The sequence below is a fragment of the Phacochoerus africanus genome, chromosome 4 (assembly GCF_016906955.1).
Source record: "Phacochoerus africanus isolate WHEZ1 chromosome 4, ROS_Pafr_v1, whole genome shotgun sequence".
Taxonomy (NCBI): Eukaryota; Metazoa; Chordata; class Mammalia; order Artiodactyla; family Suidae; genus Phacochoerus; species Phacochoerus africanus.
In genome coordinates this window covers 108,379,974-108,405,031 of record NC_062547.1, presented here as the reverse complement: position 1 = coordinate 108,405,031, position 25,058 = coordinate 108,379,974, and the positions used below count along the sequence as shown (strand labels likewise).

The following is a 25,058-nucleotide window of genomic DNA, read 5'->3' as shown; positions in this document are numbered from 1 at the left end:
AGCTGGAATACTCTTCCCTCTCTGCAGACCCAATAAACTGTCTTTCCAGATCCAGATCAAACCTTGCCATCTCTCTAATGAAATTTTCTCCGACTACATCAGTTCACAATAGTCTTTTTAGACTTGGCCACTGAAATTGTCCTCACTGAAATAGCTGAAACGGCTACTTCAGAATGACTGTCAGCATGTCAAGAACCCTGAGACACTGAAGGACGTTTACACACCGAATCTCCTTCAACCCTGGCATTTCTGAATTGGCCATTTTCTGGGAAGTGGGGAGGGGTGGTTTTTTTGTTATTACCTCACTAAAAAAGCTTCATCAACATGTGAGTTACTTTTTGTTGATCTCTACATGCATCAAATTGAAGATATTCCTAACTCTCTTTTTAAAATACAATGAAATGGTTCTTACTCCTCCCTTCCTTTTTTGCTACCTGACAAAACTTGGGGGGGATTAGGGGCTGGAAATGTGGGTACATGGGTGACCAAAGGATAGCGGACATTCAAGAAAGACCCTGACACAGAGTAAATAGCAACAGCTTCTCCTTCATGATTATGACCAAGCAAATTAGGCTTTATCTACTCATCAGAGACCTCCAGTACAGTGTTATCTTATTTATGCTATCTCAGCTCTCTCCAAGTAGCTTTCACTAAGAAATGAAAATAGCCTCCAAGGGTGTCTGCTTGGAAGGTACCCAATGGGTTATGTGGAAGACAGACACTAAATTATTCATGCTGGAGAAAAGCCAAGTGAAGAGAGAAAGGAAAGCATGTGTAGTCAACTAATTGGAAGCAGAAAGGTGACAGAGTGATTGCATGGGGATGGGGACAAACACACACAAACACACACACCCTTCTATTTACTGCTGTCAAAGTCATAAGTCATTATATGTGGGTAAATGAGCAGTACATCCTGCCAGACCTTGGTCTTTATAGTCGTATTATGTAGTTGACCCATTAGAATGATCAAAATTAGATTGTCCTGGCAGTTTTTGAAGCATTCCAACATCACCTTAACATGGCTTATTTAAGAAACAGTCAAGTCTAATTGCACAATTCTGCAGCAGAAATCATTCTGCATTCAAGACGGAAGCCCAAGAAAACAAAAAGCAAAGAATCATTGGGTTAATTTTCATCTATTTCTAAATTCAATGGCTTCTATCTCATTCATGTAGTGTAATTTGATAGATAGGGACCAGCCATCAGTCACTAAGGAAAAGACACATTTATTTACTGGTCATCCATGTGAGGGAAAGCAAGTGGATGAAGATGACAGTCAAATTTCTTGGCTGAGTGGGCTGCTGTCAGACCCAATTCTTCTGAGTGTCTGTAAAACACCTTTTAGACAGCATCACAGTTCAGTGGTCAAATGCAGATTTTATCATACCCTCACCCATTCCAATTCTGTGGTTTCTTCTAAAAACAACAAATAACTGCAGTGCTCTAGCGAACGCTATGATTTTGTTCAAAATATAAAAATTATACTTTTCATTGGTGTATTTTCTCAAATACCTACTTTAGTTCACATTTAATATTCAATGCCAGCATATAAACACATCAAACATGTTGTGCATGCTCATATGGCAGGCATATGCACATAAAATTCCACGACAGTTGTGATTCAGAAGTATTTTATCAAAATTAAGAAGTATGTTTATTTAAAATGAGTTACATGATTAGTCACACAAGCATAAAGCCAAAATAGTGAATATCCAAATGTAATTTAAGCTTTTAACACCATTGAGAGAATTTGTTTTACTCCTCTCCACCACTTTTTTTTTTTTTTTTTGCTTTTTAGGGCCACAAGGCAAATAGAAGTTGCCAGGCTTGGGGTCGAATCTGAGCTGTAGCTACCGGCCTACACCACAGCCACAGCAAAGCCAGATTTGAGCCACCACAAGCCACAACGGGAACTCTGGTTTTACTCCAAATAAGCAGTCTGCCTTTTGTGATTTTCTTCAGAAATTTGGAAAGCAAAAGGAGAAAGTCCTTTTCATCTAGAATCCTGCCAGGGTGTGATTTCCTTGAATTTATATCATACCTCACACCCCCTGTTGCCTAGCCCAATAAATGGCACACAGCAGAATTTCTTACGTTTGTTGAATTTACAAACAAGTGACTTTTCTTAAAAAAAATCACTCCCTTATATTCAAACAAGTATAATTTAAGATGAAAGAGTAAATTGACTCCTATTTAATACATTGCCTTAGAAAACAAAATAAAACACTTTTTTAGTGTTCTCTCATGTATTAAGCAAGAAGTTGCTGAGTCCCTACCATATCCTGTGGCACATATTCTGCTGGCATTCAACAAATTTAAAGGTGCAGATAATGAAAACAGAAGGTATAAAATGGTGTCTTAAGAAAACAATGAACCAAGTTTTATAGGTCTTACAAATCTTCATTTCGACCATGTTTTAATCTTAATAATAAAGCCCCCTGAGACCCAGAATTTCAGACAACCCACAAAAAGGCCAATGTTTCATTCATGGAAAAGCCTTAGTTACCCCACAAGTAAAACTCTCACTTTGGGAGTCTGATAAGCTATGTATCATCACCTTCCCAACATGTAACCTGTATTTCCCAAGGCCTTTTTTCTACCGCAGATGTTGAAATCTTCACATGTATTGGGTTTTGTTTTACAAGATAGTTTGAGGTTTATTTTACCTTTTGGCAGAACAGACCAAAATGTTTCCAGTAGGGAGTGAAGGTAAGGGAATGAAAGAATAACTGTATTCAATGTGAGGAAGCCAGTGACATGCTATTGTGATATTTCAGCTCCTTCTACCCATCTGATTGCTTCTTCTTTTCCTTCCCTGTACCACTATCCCCACATCCAAATCTGTTATGATTTAAATAGCATATGCCAAGGGAGCAATATATAGTAAAAACCTTGGGCATGTTCCTTAACCTCTCTGACCTTCTGTTTCTTTTTCTGTGAAATGGCTTAAATATGCTTGGCTTCAAGTCTTCAGTCAATGATGGCTGGTGGTGGGCTGATTATAGGAACATATATTCCTGTAATAGGACAGACTATCATTCTAGGTCCTGATTAAATCACAGAAGCAGATGATCCTGTCTCTGTTTCTCTATAAAATGGGACAACCTACAGTGTTGTCCTAAGAATTAGTGAGATTATACATGCAAATCTTCCCTTACTTATTCCTTTACATGAGTAATTGTTTGGTACTTCTCTTTGGTTTTCAAATTTCCAGCTCTATTTTGCCTCCACCTGAACTTATGTGGTTGCTAGATTATGCAAACAGTGGTAACCACAGACCTCCTGAGGGTAGTCTTCAAAGACTAACAGTGAAGATGAAACAATCCTGTTCTGAACAGGTGATCAAATCTTTAGTATGCATGCAAGCTTCTCGACAAACATGTAAAGAAGAAATACTGAAAATAGTTATTATTCCTATAAGATCCCTCAAGGACCTCAGAACGAGGAACAATTTAATCTTAGATGAGAGCTGCCTAAGAAAATGCAGACTGTTTAGCACCCTGGTTCTAACAGAGCCCTTTATGTTTTTCCTATGCATATTTTTCTTGACTGAATATATTGACTTGTAATTTCAATTTTAAATTATGTGAAAATAAGCATATTTACATTAGGAGAGCATTAGTGCATTCCAGGATACATATTTATAGGCCTGAAAGTCACCGGCTCTGAAATCGTACCCTACCACCACCTCCAGAAACAAACCAGTAACCTATTAATGTGAGACCCATAATACCTCTCTGGAACACAACTATCCTATTTATAAAGGTGTGTAGAGTGGCCTTCTTGTCAAAAAACAGGAAGAACTAAGTCTACCCCTGAACTTGGACAAAGAAAATATAAAATTAGTAAAGAAAAACCTCAGGTAAAATTCCTTTTTATGAGTAAACATTATTTTCTCCTAGGCTGCCGAATACGTGGATATGAAATTGAGGAAAACTTTACTGTTATCATTTTATTTCTGCATTTATAACCTAAATTGCTTCTCGTGTTACTGAAAGCCCTACAATTAGGAACTTAAATTATTTTTCTCCCTGTAAAGTTAAAGTTCAGGATCTGGAAGCACCACACTTCCTAACTTTTTCCTGGTAATGCTGAGTTATTATATAAAGTAGCTATAGTCAGGTAATGCTCAGCTTTCTAAGGTCTGACTTACTTTTAAGAATTAGCTATGGAGCCAGCTTCATTTACAGAGTTGTTACAGGTGGTATTTTCTTCTGTGATTGCCACCAAAATGTGTGAAAAAAATAGATGCACACTGTTCTGGCTTTGCAGATCTATAACGTATTTTCCTGTGGTGAACACCTCATGAAAATTCTTCCTCAGATGGCCCCAAGGCTACTGTACACATTCTACAATTCACACAATAGCCATTACAGACAGCCCACTTGAAGATTATTTTCAAGAGACCAAAGTACAACTTTCGGGAGTTCCCGTCGTGGCGCAGTGGTTAACGAATCCGAGTAGGAACCATGAGGTTGCAGGTTCGGTCCCTGCCCTTGCTCAGTGGGTTAACGATCCGGCGTTGCCCTGAGCTGTGGTGTAGGTTGCAGACGCGGCTCGGATCCCGCGTTGCTGTGGCTCTGGCGTAGGCCGGTGGCTACAGCTCCGATTCGACCCCTAGCCTGGGAACCTCCATATGCCGCGGGGGCGGCCCAAGAAATAGCAACAACAACAACAACAAAAAGACAAAAGACAAAAAAAAAGTACAACTTTCATTACCATCACTTTCTCGCCAAAGTCAACTTCTCGAACCAGAAAAGTAAGGGAGGGGGGAAATTCCATGAATAATTTACCAATTTCATGTCTTCCCTAAACAGTTAAAAATCTGCCATAAGGGATGTTTAAAATAAAACAAACCAGATGAAAACAGATGGTGCTTTGTCACTTTCCCTATCTGATTTAAAGGCTCAGCTGGGGAAGGATCATTTGAGAGTCCTCCTATTCTGCGATAAAGACAACAGGACAGATGCTCCTTCTGTCCTCCCTCCCTCCCTCTTTCCCTTCCTTCCTTCTCTCTTTCTTTCCTTCCTTCCTTTCTATCCATATACCTATCAAACAGGTAAAATCTTACATTCCCCAATGCTGATGTTAAGTGCAGGAGAATCATAGCATGAACCAGGAGGTAAATAAAGAGTCTGTTGAGCAGAGCAGAATTAAACATCCAGCCACAGACAGAAAGCCAATATTCTACAAATGGGACCACATGATATTGGAGGCCGTTGACATCTGCATGCCACTCCTTAACTACTATTACTCACGAGTCTCTCCAGATACAGGTTGTAATCTTGTCTCTCAATGGCTCACTTGTTTCTGCATTAGGCATTATAAATGCATTTTACAAACTGACAGTAAAAGATTAATATGCTCATAACCAGCAAAGAGAACCTTTCACTGATTTCAAATAGCTGCCTTTCCTTTAAGATGCCACCCTTCCACACCATCCAATTAATACTTACTCACGAAGGCTTCCTCATCCACTGGCAAACGCATTGACATGCAGAAGTATGTATCAGACTATTAAAGAAAAAAGATACAAAATTCCAATTAGATTGCTGCTAGTAAAGAATAAATAATAACTTGTTAAAGTACAGACCTATGGCTAAAAAAGAACTATTGGTCCACTGAGGTAAAGTTGTCTGCCAAATGCTGGGTGACAGCTTAATGAAAAGGCTAAGTCTAGAGCTTAGGTATCTAAACATTTTTCTACAATTCCTTCCTAAATGATGTCAAATCTTACTTATAAAATCAATTATATGAGTGATATTTCTAGTATTGTCACCATTAAAAAGTGACATTTTAAATGCTTCTATAGGAAGAGTAAAACAATTTAATGCACTTGACTTTAAAATGGTAGGAGTTAGTCTTGACCATCTTTGTTATTTGCATAATTAAATACTGAATTTCTGAATCACTTTATAAGTACCCAAATTTTATGTGTTGAACTGAAGAAATCAACTCGTTATTAGCTCGTTATTCTTTCTTCTCAAGTTAGTAGTCTCTTATCTAAGTTGCCATTTTCCTTTATCAAATATACTGACATCAAGAACTTTTAGTATAAATGTTGCAAATTAAGGAGGATGGGCATCTGTTGATCTATGTATTCCACTTCTGTAATGAAAATCCATATATAGTGAAGTATGTGCTATGATAGATAATATACCCAATACAAATAGAGTCTGAACATATTTAGTAATTCAGACTTCATGGATTATAACTGCACAGTGCTGGAATCTAGAGACTCCACAAATATGAAGAGAGATCATCTGGGTTTCCTACACCTACTGGTTAGCACCAAAAATTGCGAAATTTGTAGCTCTTTTTTCACTTCTATATCAGTTAGGAAGCAAGGAGGTTCAAACACACATCAAAGAGGTGTCTTAAAATTAGAAAAATTACAAAAATATGATTCAGTCTTTATTTCTACTTTTGTATAGGCCATTTTTTTATTTGAGCAAATCGTTTCATTTCTTAAAGGGCTTTATAATAACTTAGATTCACTCTTATTTTGATAAGAAGAATGGACTGGGAAATGTTGAAGGTTGTACAATAAGGACATGCAGTTGAGTTAAGCCACATACATGCTGGAGATGTGAGCTCTGTATCCATGATCCAAGAAATATGCTGGCAAAAAATGCTTAAAGATCTTATAATCATGTACCAGATTGCTCACAAATATTTTTCCAACCTCTGAATTACAAAACATATGAACTCTATTTTAACAGAAATAAATAAACCCATTTGGTCATCCTGAGCTATGAGCAATTCAGATCTAAAAGATATTGAGTGACTACTATAGCTGCTGCTGCTACTAATATTATTTCTATCCAACAGTTCTCAATGTTTTAAATGTACTATATCATTTAATAACAAAAGTGATCCAATATGGTAGATACGTACTACTATTAACTCCTTTAAAGGTAATAAGAGTAATAACTAGCATTTATTGAGTTTACTGTGGCAACACTACTCTAAGTGCTTTACAAGCATTAACTCCTTTAATCCTTAAAACACATTCCCACAATACAGGTACTATTATTATCACCATTTTAATAGATGAGGAAAATGAGGCAAATCAAGGTTAAGTAACTTTACTGTTCATTCCAGCCAAAACCTGGTAATAGGTGGACAGACTCCTGAATTCCTCTTAGTGCAGTTTAGAAAGCTGGCAATTATAAATCCTTCCTCTGTCTCTTTGAATTGTAACTCTTTTACCACTTAGAACTGTCTTCTCACATTCAAGGAGATAATTCTGCCCTAGTTCTCAGCCAGTGGATGCCTTGTTCTAAGTTATATCACTGCCTCCTGTCATAAAGATAGGAGAAATTTGTTTTTCCTCTAGGTAAGTGCCAATCAACAAACCCAGATGGCCACACGGACCAGTCCCCACACCCAACACCTCTCAGTGTCTTTCCATTAGCAACCCAGCCTTTAAAATAACGTCTCTTGCTTTTTGTTTCAGCAAAACTGAATTCAGTTTATGTTGGACTGCCTCATTATTTGCAATAGTTTTTACTGAAAAAAATCTGCCCTTTCCACTTTAAATAGTGACCACCTGCACTAACAAGTGCAGGACATGCAATCTAAACATAGGCAGTCTGACTAATGCCTCACAGATCATTTAAAGCAATATGAGCAACTAATGACTTAGAAGCAAATATGAAACAAAAGTGAATTTAAAGTAGTTAAGCAGGGGTTCCCATCGGGCTCAGCAAAAATGAATCTAACTAGCGTCCATGAGGACACAGGTTCGATTCCTGGCCTTGCTCAGTGGGTTAAGGATCTGGCATTACTGTGAGCTGTGGTGTACGTCACAGAAGCAGCTTGGATCTGGCGTTGCTCTGGCTATGGCATAGGCCAGCGGCTACAGCTCCTATTTGACCCCTAGCCTGGGAACCTCCATATGCTGTGGGTGTGGCCCTGAAAAGACAAAAGATAAAAAAAAATTAAAAAATAAAGTAGCTAAGCATATACTTATAAAAGAAATAATCTAATGGATGGATTCAGAGGTTGCAATGAAATGCAAACCAAACAGAAGTTCTTGTAAATTTGTACTTCTAATTTGGGGTTTTATTTTATTTTGCATTTTGTTATAAGCCACCTCAAGTTATTTTTGGAATAGATAAGTTATAGGCATAAACATGTATGTCAAATTCAGCAAGGTTTTTTTTTGATTAAAAAAAACCTAATCTATATATACAGAATAAAGGGAACTACATTTATACTCAGAATTGATCAGAACCATATTGTAATTCTTGCTCTTATATCAGTTGTGTAATTTCAAATGACAAAATAACTTGGAAATGTCTTTCTTCAATCAATTTATATATCTTGGCTTATAAATTCTCTAATAATAAGAATGTGTTCAGATTTCAAATGTTTCTTTTCTGTTATGGCAAAGCCAGTTTTAAAAAGAGAGAAGAGATGACATAGATCCTCCAAAGTAAACAGTATCCTTCAAAATTACTTTAGGAGAGTCTATGGTACACACTGCATCAGTGTCTACCATGCACCATCACACTCTGATTTAGGATTTTATTTATGCACCATTTTCAAGATAAATAATAATTCAGTTAGAAGGAAAGAAGGTAAAACCCTTCTTTTTAAACATAAGCACATTAAAAAATATGGTGTATATCAGATCAATAATTAGCCTTCTTCTGAAAGCTCTGAAGGTCACAGTTCAGTAGAATAAAGAATAGCAAAAAGTAATTTATTTTTTTTTCTGCAACTGTAGAAAGTACCAGTGATTTTGTTCTGAAGTTTTCTGGTACTACAGTTTGGTTTCTAGAATCAGGTTGAAAGTTCAAGTTTCTAAGGGTCATTTCGATGGTTCAGTGGGAGAAGCCAAATCTCAAAGATGACTAAGGGCCAAGGGCTGTCTCCTTTGGGCTGCTTAGTATAAATAAGCACACTTTTGTTTTACTTCATTTTCTTCTTACAATTACGCTGGGAGTATAATTGGTACTGTATCTTTTTTTACAGAAATAAAAACTTTCACAGAAAGGTTATTGATCCACCTAAGGCCAGAACTAGGATTAAAAATTCTCAGGTTTATGCCTTCCAGATGATTAGAAATAATTATGTATCTTTCTTGCCACTTTCTTGTCATTAAGTTTTAATCCCATTAAATTGTGATTCTAGAGAGTCTTTCAACCTTCAAACATCTGTTTTTCTAACTATGAAACTAAATATTACATTCTAAATAAAATTTGAGTCTTCATAGATAAATGGATAAGCTTTTTTATAAAAAAAACTAGATATGTAATATATTGATGAATTGATTGGACAGTGGCCTTTATCAAAGCATTATAAACCCATTATAGCATGGAGAAAGATAGCTTATTTAGGTGATTACAAAATTGTGTTTCAAAAATACAGGTTAATTTTTACACCAGGTCACCAAGAATGCATAGTACCTTAAATTTAAATTCCATGCTGTAAGCAAAAGTTGGTTTAAGAATTTAAGACTATGTTAACATGTAATCACATAGTTAACTACAACCAAACCTTTGATGAGAAACTCTTTTTTTTAAAAAAAGGCAACAATGTTAAGAAAACTGGAACAATAAAACTCTCAAAGTAATAAAATCGTTATATCCCTGATATAAGTAACCAGCTGTGGGTTTGTTTTTTTTTTCCAGGATGAACGCCAGGAAAACTGTTAAACAATATACTGATTAGGTAAATATGAACCCATTACCTCTGTCTTTCAACTATACAAAAACATTCAAATGATTTAAACATATAATCAATATTTAGCACATGAAACCTTATAAAAGAGAGAACATTTATTGAGCCTTCTAACTTCATTCTAGAAGCTTTCCATTATAATTATTTCTCATGATAACACCATCAGGTAGGTATTACAGACTCTGCTTTAAAGATGGAAAAACTAAAGTTTAAGAAGGTAAGTAACTTGTGATTTAAAAAAAAAAAAATTCAAAACTGATGAAATGGAATTTGAACCCAGTTCACTAAAGCACTTCTCTTTCTACTATAAAAAGACAGCTATTTAAAGGTTGTTTTTTCAAATCTCTCAAATATTTATTTTTTAAAATGTCAGTTCTTAGGAGTTCCCATTGTGGCTCAGTAGTAATGAACCTGACTAGTATCCATGAGGATGCAGATTCGATCCCTGGCCTCGCTAAGCTGGTTAAAGGATTTGGTGTTGCTGTAAGCTGTGGTGTAGTTCAAAAATGCGGCTTGGATCTGGCGTTGCTGTGGCTGTGGCGTAAGTCAGCAGCTGCAGCTCCAATTTGAACCCTAAACTGGGAACTTCCGTATGCCTCTTTAGGTATGGCCCTAAAAAGAAAAAAAAAGTCAATTCTTAGACACAGTTTTAAGTGTCCATTTGATTAATGGAAAAAAATAAAGGAATCAAAGAAAATTTAACAAGAAGTTTTAGTTGAAGTCCTCTAAATTTTCAATAGCACTTAAGAACATTTCATGTAAGCTTGCTGACAAACCATAGTGAATTAGACCAGAGCCACAGCTATTTAATTTTGTCTTTATTTTGTTTCTGCAAAGTAAAGCCATTTGAAAACATACACGTAATTCAAATCAATGTTTCTCTCTAATACTCTCTACCACTCTGAAGACACAAAAACAGCACCTTAGCACCCATTATAATAGTTTCTTCATTTGAACTCACAATCCTAGAAAGGATGCTTCTGTAATTCACCCTAAATGACCAGTGCAACCTTTTACAGTTTTCCATATATCATCATGAATCCTCTTTTTCTCTCTGTGGGAAGAACACTGAGTCTGAGAGGACTGTCTGTAAAATACCGCAGATTCAAATTGCCAACATAAGGCTCAGATGTACAAAAAGGGAGAAATAATGTGAATCTATATAGCCACATCTCCCCTTGCTATCTCTTATGGCACATCAGCTGAAACTGAATCAAGAGGGATGTGATAGCTTATGCCTTTTTACTGCTGCTATTGGAAACTGTCCAAGAAAAGCATATCTTTCAGACAAAAGAAGATAGTGTGATAGTAATGAAAAAAAAAAAACTCTTGTATCTAAAGAACTGTTATTATATTCAATTATTACCCATTTAAAACGAAGAGGTCTCATGTAGACAACAGTGTTCAGTAATGCCTTGCTTACATTATTTAAGAAAAAAGTATTTTTTTATCTCAATTTAGTCATTTGTGAGTCAGAAATGCAGTGGATTCTATGGAACAAGTAGTTAATAAAATAAACTCCTTATTTAAATTAATATGGGACAAACAAAACCATCTGTACACTATTACACAGGAAAACAATTCACATAAAACCTGTAATTTTTGTTCTGGGAAACCAGAGGTACCATTCAGATGCTAGCATTGAGCACTATGATTTGATCCTGATAGGATAACATTCTCACTTCCCTTTTATTGTTCAGGCTTAAAGAATCCCCGCAGACTGTCTTTCTTAAGGAGACTATACAATGCGATGACACAGATGGGTGTAGAAATAGACAACATGACCTGGTTTTACCTGGATATAGCCCCTTTGCTTATATGTGTGGCTATTTGCAAGTTTGTTGTTCTCTGTAAATAGGGCATAACCTATAGAAATATTATATTGTCTATTAGGTTGCTGATAACTTTTCTCAGTCATCCTTTGCTAAATAACCAGAGCAGTGGAACCACCTCATGATGGCAGTTGTGACTTCGTGCCCTAGAGTAGCTGCCAAAAAATGTGGTAGTAAGCTCTCTCCTAACCCAGATCATGCACAGTTTAAATTTGAACTAGATAAAACACTAAGGATCCATAAAGCCCAATATTTTTACCCAGTACCATTTAGGGTTCCAACAATTTGAATCCTGCAAAGAACAAACGGAAGTCTCTGAGACTGACAGTAGTGCTGCCAGACCAACAAGAGCAAAGTACAGAAAGTGATGAGGCCTTTCTGATGAGAATTTGTGAATGAAAAATTACTTTTCAAAGTTTTCTTTGAATTGATCCAACTAGATAATAGAATCAAATGGCTATTTTCCAAAGTAATTTTAATTCACGTGTAGTAAGTTTACACTAACTCAGTGGTATTTGTACTTTCAACCATTTCCAAGAATAAAAAGAAGCCAGGGCAAAGGAAAACTATGCCAAAGCATGCATGGTTTTCTGCTGTGAAAAGTTCAAATTTAAAACATCTACTTGTCTAATACCAGAATTTAAAGACACCTCTACAGATAAAATCCTGAAACTATTACTTTTGGATGCAGTCTAATTTTCCTTTTCCTACTGTCTTTGTCTTACCATTTAAATAAAAGGTATGCTGCCTATTTATATTTATTCTGCTCTGGCAGAGTAATCAGATCTTATGTTAAAACATTCCCAAATGACCAAAAAAGAGCGTATTCTCCAAAATTCTCTGTTCTGTTTCTTACCATTAAGCAATGCTCCAGGGAGTTCCCGTTGTGGCGCAGTGGTTAATGAATCCGACTAGGAACCATAAGGTTGCGGGTTCGGTCCCTGCCCTTGCTCAGTGGGTTAACGATCACATCCGGCATTGCCATGAGCTGTGGCGTAGGTTGCAGACGCGGCTCGGATCCCACGTTGCTGTGGCTCTGGCGTAGGCCGGTGGCTACAGCTCCGATTTGACCCCTAGCCTGGGAACCTCCATATGCCAAGGGAGTGGCCCAAGAAATAGCAAAAAGACAAAAAAAGAAAAAGCAATGCTCCAGCCTTACCAAGTTTTGGATGTTTATTCCAACTCATAATGTAATCTTATTGTAACAATGTCTGCCAGCATCCTAAGCATTTAGAAAAATATCTGGCACACACTGGAAGCTCTATAAATATTTGTTGGATTTTACATCTACCTTCCTCTTCTGCAGGCGATAAACTTGCAGTTTAAGAAAGGCTGAACTGAAACCTGTATTATAGATGCCGCCTAATTAGGGTTTTATACAGCATCACTTTTTCATATGAATTTTATCCTTCAGTTGATTCATCCCAGAATCCCATTTGCATTTTTAAACTATAATCACACTGTGGCTGATGATGACAAGATTCTCAATGCCAAGTAGCTCAAATGGAAGCTACTTTCCTGGCAAAGGCTTTTCTTTGGGAATTACAAATCTGTACAAGCAAATGATACAGGAAAAAATATTTTGGTGAGGGAACATCTGTCTTAGAGCTCTTGTATGCTTTCATTTAAGAGGAAAGAAAAAGGAGCATAGTAATAATGGTTTATAATTAATCGCCTATGCACAACAGGTGGTGACAATGGCAGGATCCTCCTTGGCTTCCTGGTTACTGGGGGAGTTATGACAGGGGAAACTGCTCTGAACAGGGCTTCCTGATGACCTATATGACTCATCTTGCCCAAGCTGAAGCTAGTGGTTTACGCTTTTCATCAAGTTTCCCTTAAGATGAAAGCAGTCAGTTTTATGAACTTTTGCCAACACTAACTGGTCGATCCATGTTTCTGTCCTTTAGCACAGATGATTGGAAACTGACTCTATTTATCCAATCTGTTTGGAGATGCTGCAAAACAAAAAAGGCTCCACGATCACCACTACAGGCCCAGAAAGAACAGAAAGTATGTATATACCATTTTGGTATCTGATGGTTCATTTTAAACTTCAAGAGAAGAGAATAAAACTCAATTAGTAAAGTAGTTGACAGACCGATTCAAGTCTAGAGCTTCTCTTCCATGATGCTGTTTTGTCCCCAAATCAAATGTAAGCCACTTAGCAAGAAATATGGGGGGCAGTGATCGTGGAGTCTTTTTTTTTTTGTTTTAAAACCCTTATTTTCGGAGTTCCCATTGTGGCTCAGTGGTTAACGAATCTGACTAGGAACCATGAGGCTGTGGGTTGGAACCCTGGCCTTGCTCAGTGGGTTAAGGATCCGGTGTTGCCGTGAGCTGTGGTGTAGTTCGCAGACGTGGCTCGGAGCCCGCATTGCTGTGGCTGTGGTGTAGGTCAGCGGCTACAGCTCCGATTCAACCCCTAGCCTGAGAACCTCCATATGCCGCAGGAAGTGGCCCTAGAAAAAGCAAAAAGACAAAAAATGAAAAAAATAAAAAATAAAGAAATAAAATCCCTATTTTCTTTGCATACTTAAAGAATAGTGTGTAAATTGTGACTCTGTCACATATAAAAGCAAAGAACAATTTGTAAATTAATTAATGTATTACTTGTATTTTTACTTTTTGTTGTGCATCGATAACCGGCATTAGCAAAGTATACCACTGACTGATAGCATTCCTGTGGAAGAAAAGATGTAAAAGATGCAAATAATCAGGCAAAGCTCAAATATTTTTAAGGAATCATGGCAACTATTATCAGAATTTTCAACCTGAAAGATGATTAATTTTTTATCTTATTTCTGGTGGCACTTAAAATTGGTACAAATTGTAAGAAAGCAATACGGCAGCACATTGTTAGGAGAAAACCCTTTTTCTCTTTAGAGTGAATTGAGCATAGTCATCAGGACATACCACAAAGACCAGAGTAAATCAAATATATTCCAATTCAGTCACAGGTAGGAGGTCTAAGAAAATGTTAATCATCATTAAGAATAAATTTGGTTGCAAAGTGCAGAAGACCATCTCAAAATGGCTTAAGTTAACAGAGGTATAGGCTTACACAATGAGAAGTACTCAAGTAGGAAGGATACAAGAAGGGTTATTTCCCCAGAAACTCAACATCATCATCAAGGTCCTAGGTTCTTTCCATTTTCCAGCCTTTTCATATTCAATATATTGCCTTTCATCTGTAGAATTTTTTTTTCATGATCATAAGATGCTTGCAGTAGCTTCCGCTAACAAGGCAATTCTCAAAATCCTCTTCCTCAAGTTTCTCTTTCAGCACTTCTCCTCCAGCAGAATTCCCTTCACATCTAAACGGCCAGATCTGTGTCACATGCCCATCTTTAAACCAATCATTAGCAAGGGAAACCTAGTCAAGATTTGTTCTCTGGGGAGTTCTTGTTGTGGCTCAGTAGGTTAAGAACCTGACTAGTGTCCATAAGGATGTGGGTTCAATCCCTGCCTCACTCAGTGGATTAAGGATCTGGCGTTGCTGTGAGCTGTGGTGTAGGTTGCAGACATGGCTTAGGTCCCATGTTGCTGTGGCTGTGGCGAGCAGCTGTAACTCCAATTTCACCCTTAAATTTACATATGCCACAGGTGCAGCCCTAAAGAGAGAAAAAAAAAAAATTGCTCTCTGGGCTGGGAGGCCAATGCTGGAACAAAGCAGGGTTCTGTTTGCAAGAAAGAAAGGGTTGCAGAGTAGGCAACCAATATGTTCTGACAAGTACATTTCTGAAAACAAATTTTCATAATACTAAATTTAACCAGAGGTAGATAATCTTTGGGCAATGCGGTCCATTTCAACATACGAATCTACAATATTCAGAATTTCTCGAACTCTGTCTTCCTGTCTAATAAAATAACTATGTCAATTAACTCTATTTTCAATTAGACATTGGCTGGTGCATCTCTTAACTAGATGCTATGATACACAGAGATATAGAGGTCAAGAGTGGATAAAATGTCAATTCCTAGTTCCTCAAGCCTGACAATCTTAAAGGAAATAAGAAACGGAAAGCCAATTCAACTCTAAATAAAGGAAAGTGAAAACTTTTTTCTTCAAAAACAGAGGTATAACATGGATAGGATACTCATGTTTAATGATGAAGTTATATATTTAACTCTAACGATCAAGGGTGGAGTTGTTTTGCTTCTCTCCACCTCCTTGACAGCAATTCCATGAAGTTATTTTCCTAAGACTTCTAACTCATAAAGAAAACATTACAAAAGATTTGCATCCTTTGCCTTGAACTCCTAAGAGGAAGTAAAAAAATCAAGTATAAAAATATTCTTTGAAATGTTCTGTTTTTCCTTTTCTCTTCATAAACATCTCTGTTTCAACATTAGTCAATTACAACAAAGCTTCTTGTTTGCTAGTCTGTCTCCTGCTACTGGGCTGTGTTTTAAGGGCTGAAGCCCTGATTTATCTTGTTTGTTCTTGCAACGACCACCTGGCAATAGCCCTGGGTATGTAGTGAATGTTGGTTGAATTAGCTGAATTTTCATATGCTACATGACTAATAACCTTTCATAAAGGGCCTATTCCTACAAAAATAGCTCCAGAGCACTGAGTCCTTTTTTTCCTTTAAGGATTTTATTTTTTTTTTTAAAGGCTATCAAATCAAATTTATCCCACTGTAATTTTCCAACTTCCATTGAAAGACAATATTAATAATTCAAGAAAAGGAATGATGCTACAAAAGGTTTGCTTCTCTTTGCATCTAAACTCCCAGAGGTGAATACTTGTCATAAAGTTAACAGATATATTATTATAATGAACCAAATAGCTGTAGAAACTACAAATGTCCATTTTACAGATAGGTTTTTACTTTTCATCAGTTCATTTTACATTAAAAACATAAGTACAGCACACCAGCATGACATCTTTCTTTAAGCAATCTTAGAAACTTCCTAATACTACATGGAAAAGTAAATTCAATGGTTTGCAGTTAAAACCAGCTTTACTTTCCTATGCTTTCTCAGACTCTCTCTCTCTCACACACACACACACACACACACACACACACACACTCACACAAACCACATAATCCTAAATTATCATCATTATAAAATAAGGTTTGAATAGTCAGTGGTCCTTAATTGGTACTGTAAGAAAACCTGACCTTTAACATACAGTAGTTTCTAGAACATAAACTGTAGAAACAATATAAACTGAACTTAAGAGTGATCAAACAGTTTACGGAAAAAAAAAAGTGATCAAACAGTTTATGGGGGAAAATTTCTTTTTATAGAAATATTCCCACTGACAAATTCAGAAGGAATGATAGAATTAGAATACTCATCATAGGCAATGATAAATATTCATGGCTGCTAAAACCAATAGGTGAAAAAGTGATAGGAAACTTCATAATGGATTACTCAATCTCACAGTTCCTGACTTAGTAAGATTAACATCATAAGAAGAGAGACGAACACTATGTGCTTCCTTCGGGTTCTATGTAACATTACTTATGAAATATTCTTGCCAAAAACTCTAACCTAAATCTGAACAAACCTTTAGATGTATCAGTACAGACAAACAAAGGTTAGAGGGACATGCTAAATGATACTCTAGTGATGTAATCAGCAAATTCTAGAATGCAGAAAACACTACAGGAGAAATATCCTGTTTTCTTCACGAATAAATTACGAGGAAAAAGAGACATAGGGAATCTCAAGATTCTTAGGAGACTTATCAATATGATTTACCATGTGGACTACACTCAGATCCTGATGCAAACAAGCCAATATGTAAAAATATAACAATCAGAAAATTTGACACTGACTAGATATTTGAGGAGAGAGATCTAGGAGAAATACAAATAGGACCTGTTAGGGTGCAGGGGAGGAAGTCCACATGCCTGGACTAATATGCAGGGCCTTTTTTCCTAAAAAGATTCGGCAGGAAGTAACAGATACAGAACCGAAAAAGGATGACACTTATCTTACAACTTTTAACTTCTGACCAGATTTCACCATTTGTAATACACGGATTATTTTACAAACCCTATAATTTTCTTATGAATGGCACTGCCTTATTTTTATAATGTAAATATTAATTTTGTGTTAAATATTTAAAACTTATCAGTCAAGATTCCCTTAGGAAACAGAAGGTACAAACAAAGGGGGCAATTGAGAATCTAACCAAAGAACCCAGGACATAGCTGTTGGCTAGGTAAAGAGAGCCATGTAAGGGATGTTGAAACACCCTAGGGATTTACAAAATAGCAAGCTATTACCACTCAAAGGCGTATGAGTCAAGAAGAGGAAGAGTTATCAAGACCAGAAACTGTTACAGCCATAGGAGATGACAGGAGCTATGACATAGGGAGAGAACAGCAGTCACTGTCAACCTACTGCCCAATAGAGAGGGAACCAAGGAAATATATACCCTGACCTTACACTGCTGCTTTTCAATCTTCTGCCAGTTCCTCCCACTGACTAAAACCAGCAGGAAGCCAGAGGGCAAGGGAGCCTATTGATGGCATCCATAGAAGTCAGTCTCCTGGAGTCTGGCATAGGCTGTAGAAGAGTGGAAAGTGTATCTGCAGAGGCCAATGAAGGACAGCCAGAACGTAGAATACATCCCTGCTGTTATGCCCCTGCTTTGGCATTTCTTCATACATAAAAAGTGACTAAACGGAAGTTCAAAAATAAAAGGAAGTGATCCAGGCTTCTGTTAGCATCTGAGGGACCCTGAACAGAGAAACTGAGCCTCTAGGAAGGGGAAGATTTCAGATAAACAAAGGAAAGAAGAAGACCTGAGCCAAAAACAAAACAAAACACAGAGATGAAAATAAGTGTGGTGGAGGCAGAGATAAAGGGGTGAATGGATTACCAGGCACCAAACGTGGCATTGTAGGGAGTTCTGAGCAAAGAAGCTGGATGAATCTGAATTGAGTGAGATAATAAAAGGACTTGAGAGATGGAGAGAATTTAGATTTGACCAGTTTAGATGTGATGTTAGTCCCGGTGGGCGAGTGAGGTGGAGCATGAAACCATGAGAGCAGTTTTTTAGGAAGAACACTTGGATGGAACCGAGGATGAGCCATGAGGATACAATGGGAGAAGGGAGGCAGTGCAGCCTAGAACCAAACCGGGAGATGCTATCAAATGGCATTATGTCTGCAACAGGAGAGGAACAGTGGAAATCCATCCATTTATTCAGCCACATGCCCCACAGTCTATCTATCCCACAAAGGTATACTGAGTCTACTATTAGCAGACCCTGGACTAGACAGCGAGGATACACTGGTGAGCAAAAGCAGATGTGTTCCCTGCTCTTACACAGCCTGCAATCTGATGGGGAAATAAAGGCATGAATGGAGTAATGACATGAGCAAATGTAAAATTACAGTTTTGAAGGATATTCTGAAAGAGTCATGAAATGCTATGAGAGCTATGATAGCTCTCTGAAAGGTGGGGTTGGGGAGTGGAGTAGGAGAAATGGGGGGATGGGATGGTTAGGAAAAGCCTCTCTGAGAGAATGAGGCTCAGGCTGAGACTTGAAAGACAGGAAGGCATTACCCAGGGCAAACAGGGAGGAGAAAGCAAGCACAGCACGGACAGGATGCGGGCAAATACTCTGGACAGGGAGAATAGACAGCACAGAGAATGAAGAAAGCCAAATCATTGGAACAGAGAGGAAAAGGGAAAAATCTAAAAGATGTTTCAAAGGAAGAAAGAATTGTAGATACCTAGAATTTAGACCATTGAGGAGGTAAAACAATCTAATGTGGCTCCAACCACTTGAAGCAAAGAGATGAGATGTTTAACTACTTAATCAATCTGTATTTTCTAATGTGCTCTGTGCCTTGACCAAAGGCACAAGCAATTCTCAACAAACATTTATTAGGTGCTCTGCAAGGCACCAGGAATAGGGCCTTAACTAGACCGACAATCTTTATTACAGCATATGGGTCATCAGCCAACTTGCTTTCCTACATGTCACTAAGAGCAGAAGAAATAGCTAGGCAGACAGTCAAGGAAGGTCTACTAACAAATATTCACTGGGGTACCTTCCATGTGCAAGACACAATAAAAAGCATCGTGCAAATAATATCTTGTCTACAGGACAGTTATGAGCTGGCTTCTTTTAAATATAGATCGTGATGTTTGCTTCCTCAGCATGAGCATAAACTGACAAAAATATGCACATAGATGAATGAGATGCAGTCATTGGTTTCAAAGGCCCTTTAATGGGAGAGATTTAAAACATGAGAATGAATCACTGTAAGTGACAATACAATAGGTCTATAAGAGTGGTGTAAATTATTACGGCACTAGATCAGATCAGTCTGAGGAAATCAGGTAGGTTCTTGGGAAAAGGGACACAGGTCTGTAACTTAATGGGGTATATTTCAATAGGTGAAGATGAGGAACATTTTATATTATATTAATTACAAGAAGAAAAAAAATAACATCAGGAGATTTAAAGGCATCTGCTTGTAGGAATAACAAACAGGCTAAGTATGGTAGAAAGTGGAGAATTCAGGAATGAGCAATGCAGGAAATTAAAAAGTAAAGTGGCACAGGTGGGGACCATAGGGCTAAGAATTTAAAAGCCAGAATATGGCCTAGAGAATGTATTTGGACAGAATAAGGAGATACTGAAGATTTTTGAGTAGGAGACTAGCATTATCAGAGATGATTATTTAAAAATTACATGGAATGAAAAACTTTCTAACATAGTGGTTTAAAAGCACAGGATCTAGAGCCAGCCTGCCTGAGTTACAGTCCAGACTCTCCCATGGCTACCACTTAACAATAAAAGTGAACAAACTACTGATAAACACAATGTCATGGATGAGTCACAAAAACACCATGCTCAATGAAAGAAGTCAGACACCAAAGACTTAAATACTGTTGTGATTACATCCATATGTAAATCTAGAAAAGGCCAAACTATAGTGAAAGAAAGATCAGCAGTTGCCAGGGGATAGTGGATGGTGATGGGGAAAGGCATAGGGGCAGGAAGGGGCAGAAGGGAATGTTTTGAGAAGATGGAAATGCTCTTTCCTATATCTTGGTGGCAGTTACACAACCACCTATATTTGCGAGCATTCATCAAACTGTACACTTAAAATTGGTTTTTATTTTTGAGTAAATTATATCTCAAAAAGATAAAAATGAAAATATCGTGCAAGAGAAAAAGTTAGATAACAGATAAAATAAAAACAATGAACTTCAGAATACTTCTTATATATGAAGCACATGGCTGCAGGGGACTCCTAAATGGTGATAACTATAGAGACATAAAAGTACTACAGTCACTGGTGTGAGAGGGAGTGTGTGTGAGTGTGTGTGTGTGTGTGTGGGTTTACTCAGGTTTAGAAGCCTTAAGGAGGGACAGGAAATATTTTTTCTATGCAGACAATTTACTTCTCTTCTAAAAGAAAATTAATGAATCTTCATCAGACATGGCATTGTTTTCGGCCCAAAGAACAGAGTAGTGAACAAGACAGGTCTTTCCTCTTAACGAACTTGACAGAACATCTCAAGAAGGATAGAGGTGAGGTTGATATCTCAATAAAAAGGCATGAAATGTAGATTTGTGCCCAGAGTGATGAATACTCAGATGGAATTGAGACTTCTCCCCAGGCAGAAAGAAATAATACTGTAAATAATGGCTGGCTAACCAAGGTGTTCTATTCATTGCATTACACAACAGGTTAGGTATGTTATAGTGACTGCTGTACTTTGGTGTTACAATGGTGACATGAGATTATTTTATAAAACATTTTTTATTATTTTAAAAGTCATTGTATAAAATGGCCTGGAAGATTGATATTTAGAAACAGACCAGTTGGAAAAATCAGTTCAACTTTGTTTACATTTCAATACCCAAGCAAAATTACTGTAAAGATATTATAGATGCCTGAATTAACTCTACAAATACTAACATATATGCAATGATATCTTTGGATTTTGCTATAGTAAGTTTGAATATAGTTCAAAGAAAAAACTCATTCCAAATTGATGATTTCCTGAATTGACTACAACAATGAAGATTCAAGACAGCTCTTAATTTGATTAGTGTGCTCCTTCATAACATGGTGATTCACAGGTTTGCAAATCTCTATTCTCTATAAAGTTCTTAACAACAATAGGAGTTCCCGTCGTGGCGCAGTGGTTAACGAATCCGACTAGGAACCATGAGGTTGTGGGTTTGGTCCCTGCCCTTGCTCAGTGGGTTAACGATCCGGCATTGCCGTGAGCTGTGGTGTAGGTTGCAGACGCGGCTCGGATCCTGCGTTGCTGTGGCTCTGGCATAGGCCAGTGGCTACAGCTCCGATTGGACCCCTAGCCTGGGAACCTCCATATGCCGCAGGAGCGGCCCAAGAAATAGCAAAAAAAAAAAAAAAAAAAAGACAAAAAAACCCCACAACAATAAATAGGTTATAGAAAGTTTAAAGATGTAAGGAAATGATCTTGGATTCATACACATGTCAACTTTTTGGATAACTGAATTTTTATTTTGGGGAAAACACATTATGGAAAAAAAGGGAAATGGGGAAATAAATGATATTACAGTCTTCCAACAAACTCGGAGTATTCCAACAGCAGCTGACTTTAAAGCACTAAAAGAGTGCTGGATTTGGCTTTTATTTGCTTCAGTGGCACTTCAAATCTCTTTGGCTATTGTAGAAGGTTTTCAGGTCAACACAAACCAAAGTGAAAAGGGAATATTGCGGGCAGTAACTGCATGAAATACCTTATTTATTTCAACTGACTCCTGCCACAATTGATTGAAGGACTAAAAGTCCCCTTATACCTAAAAGCCATGGGCTTTTAGACCCAGTTTACTAGGCTGATTAAATAAATGATAGGTAGAAGAAAGAATGGTATATACCTCTGGCAGAGTCGAACAATTCATGTTGAGTAAGATAAATTTTTTACTCTCAACTCTGAGCTGTTTAGGGCAGGAACTTAATTTCCTCACCCCTGAGCACAATTTTCTCCATTTTGTATTATGGAGTGGTTATGACTGCAAAAAACAATACAGAGACTCTTTGTTAACTTCTAAACTTGTCTGACCTCACTACAGTCACCTTTTTAACACCTGCATTTACCCAGGCTACCAATCTATCTTCTTTCTAACATCTAGTGTGTCCGCCTTTAAAGTCTGAGGCAAGTAGATAAAACCACAACAGTAAAATATCTGTGAATACTGCCTTAGCACTAATGAAAAATACATGGAGATAGTTAATATTTTAACATGTCCAAAACAGGGAAGCTAAATAATACAACTAATAACATCAACTGGAGAAACAGTAAGGTAAACAGAGAAGCTGCATTTTCATAGCAAAGTAATCATTCAGTTGGAAGCAAATGATTTAACCATAGCTCAAGCTAGCTCACCAGAAAATAAATAATTTTTTATTTCCATAGTGAAGGCTGAAATATTTTCATGGTGTTTTTCTGCCTGAATTTAAACTGAAGTCAGTTTAAGAGTTTGTTCTGTTTTGGATTCTATTTCCAAATGAAAACATTTAAAGATAATCTAGCAAAGCCTTTTCAATCTTACACAAAATTATTAAATAAGGGTGTTAAAATGTTAACTGTATGCACATCTGAGATCTATGAAAGGAAATTCTCCAATCTAGCAGAAACATCATTTGCCCTTTGTAAATCGATGTTGCCATGGCAAATGTTTTTATTTAATACTGTATTAGCTGAGTTGGGAGGATGACATGATGCATAGTAGCAATGTACTTCCTATTTTTATATACCTTCCTCTCCAAAAATGTTCTGAGCTTCATTGGATGGAGTGACTTCTACATGCTGAAGCAGAGCCATGTCTTTAAAGTGTACATCAGATTTGTCCCTTTATACATGATTGAGTAGAATACATTATCTGTGAAAAGCAATCTGTGCCTGGAAAGAGTGTGTTCTGCACTTTTGCTTAAAGAATTCAACATTCAGGTGGAATGGCTCCAAATGCTCCTCTTGAATGGGGTTATTGAAATATTAATTCAGGCTACATAAATCTGAAAATAAGTGAAACAAAGGATTTTCCTGGTGGCTAATAAGTGCAGAGAGGATCACTTTTCTTGCTAATGTGGAAACATAGGCATGATTGCTTCCACAAATATCTTCAGACTGACTATAATAGAAGAATGACCCCCCTACAAATCTGGCTGTATTTGTTTCTAACCTTGTACCACATTTCCTAAAGTCTTTCATTAATCAGGCTCTCTTAATAGCACTGTTGCAAAGCAGAGGAATAAGAATTAAAAATTTATCAATTAGAAGCATTGTGTGGAAAATCCCTCCAAAGATTTCCAAGAATGTTAGGAGTTTATATCAGGAAGATAGAGGATCCTTTTTGGTGATACTGTTTATTTCCTTGTTAAATTTTAACAATTACAAAATAATAGAGGATTTTTTAAAATGACAAAACAACTTTGATATATACTAAAAAATCTGTTGTTGTCCTCCTCCCCTGCTACCTCCCCAAAGGAACAGTTTCCAACTTAATATACCCCCTTCCAACTGCCCTCATGTTTGTACAAAAATATCTACCCAAACAAATATAAAGAAACATTTTATTAAGATTAACATGGAGCCACACTCTGAACATGACTCTGCAGTTTTCTTTCCTTTTTTTTTTTTTTTTTTTTAGGGTGGCATATGGAAGTTCCCAGGCTAAGGGTTGAAGTGGTGCTGCAGCTGCTGGCCTACACTACAACCACAGCAATGCCAGATCCGAGCCATGTCTGTGACCTACATTACAGCTCACGGCAACTTCAGATCCTTAACCCAATGAGTGAGGCCAGGGATTGAACCCACATCCTCATGATACTACTCAGGCTCATTACTAATGGGCCACAACAGGAACTTCCTGCAGTTTGCTTTTCTCGCATAACGACAATGCTTCTGGAGCAAGACACACAGACCTATCTTAGTCTTTCACTTAATGCATAATATTCTATAGAATGATCTCCCACAATTTTAGAGATGAATACTTTAAAAGATAATTCCAGATAACATTCTTTAAAAGCTTGTGGCAATGCATCCTCTACCAACAATGTGTGAGCCTGCCCATGTCTTTTCATCCTTAAAACTCCATATATTATTGCTCTTTACAATTTTTCTGCCATATCAATGAGTGAAAAAAAAATAGTATCATTTTTTCTTTAATTTTAATTTCTATGATTACTAACAGGGTTGAACTTTTTCAATCTGTTAATTTAACACGAATATTTTTTGTTTACTTTCCTTTAGGGTTGCTTGTCTTCTCAGCAGTCTATAGGACCTCGTTTTATATTTAGCATATTAGTCCTTTTTCTGTCACATATGTTTTTACTCATCCTTAGCCTGTTGTTGGTTAAATAATTCTCAACTTTGAAAGTTTGTGTGTGCATACACATATATATGCATATGTGTGTAAGTGCATATATTTTTACCTTTCCAGTCTCTTCTGTAGTTAGTAGTCTGCTCAGATTTTTAAACATCTTTTTAGGTCAACCTGGATACCTAAGTATTTTCTAGAAAATCATTTCCTTAAGATTATAAAATTTACCA

The 25,058-nt window shown here is 37.0% G+C and overlaps 1 protein-coding gene across 2 annotated transcripts in view; it reads right to left on the bottom strand.

Moving 5' to 3' along the window:
* The window catches only part of PAM (peptidylglycine alpha-amidating monooxygenase), a 151,836-nt gene that overhangs the window by 112,593 nt on the left and 14,185 nt on the right, over positions 1–25,058 (bottom strand). For both annotated transcript variants that reach the window (XM_047778367.1, XM_047778368.1), the window contains exon 3: positions 5,457–5,514. In XM_047778367.1, the coding sequence (XP_047634323.1) occupies positions 5,457–5,514 (58 nt within the window). The remainder of the gene's footprint in view (positions 1–5,456; positions 5,515–25,058) is intronic.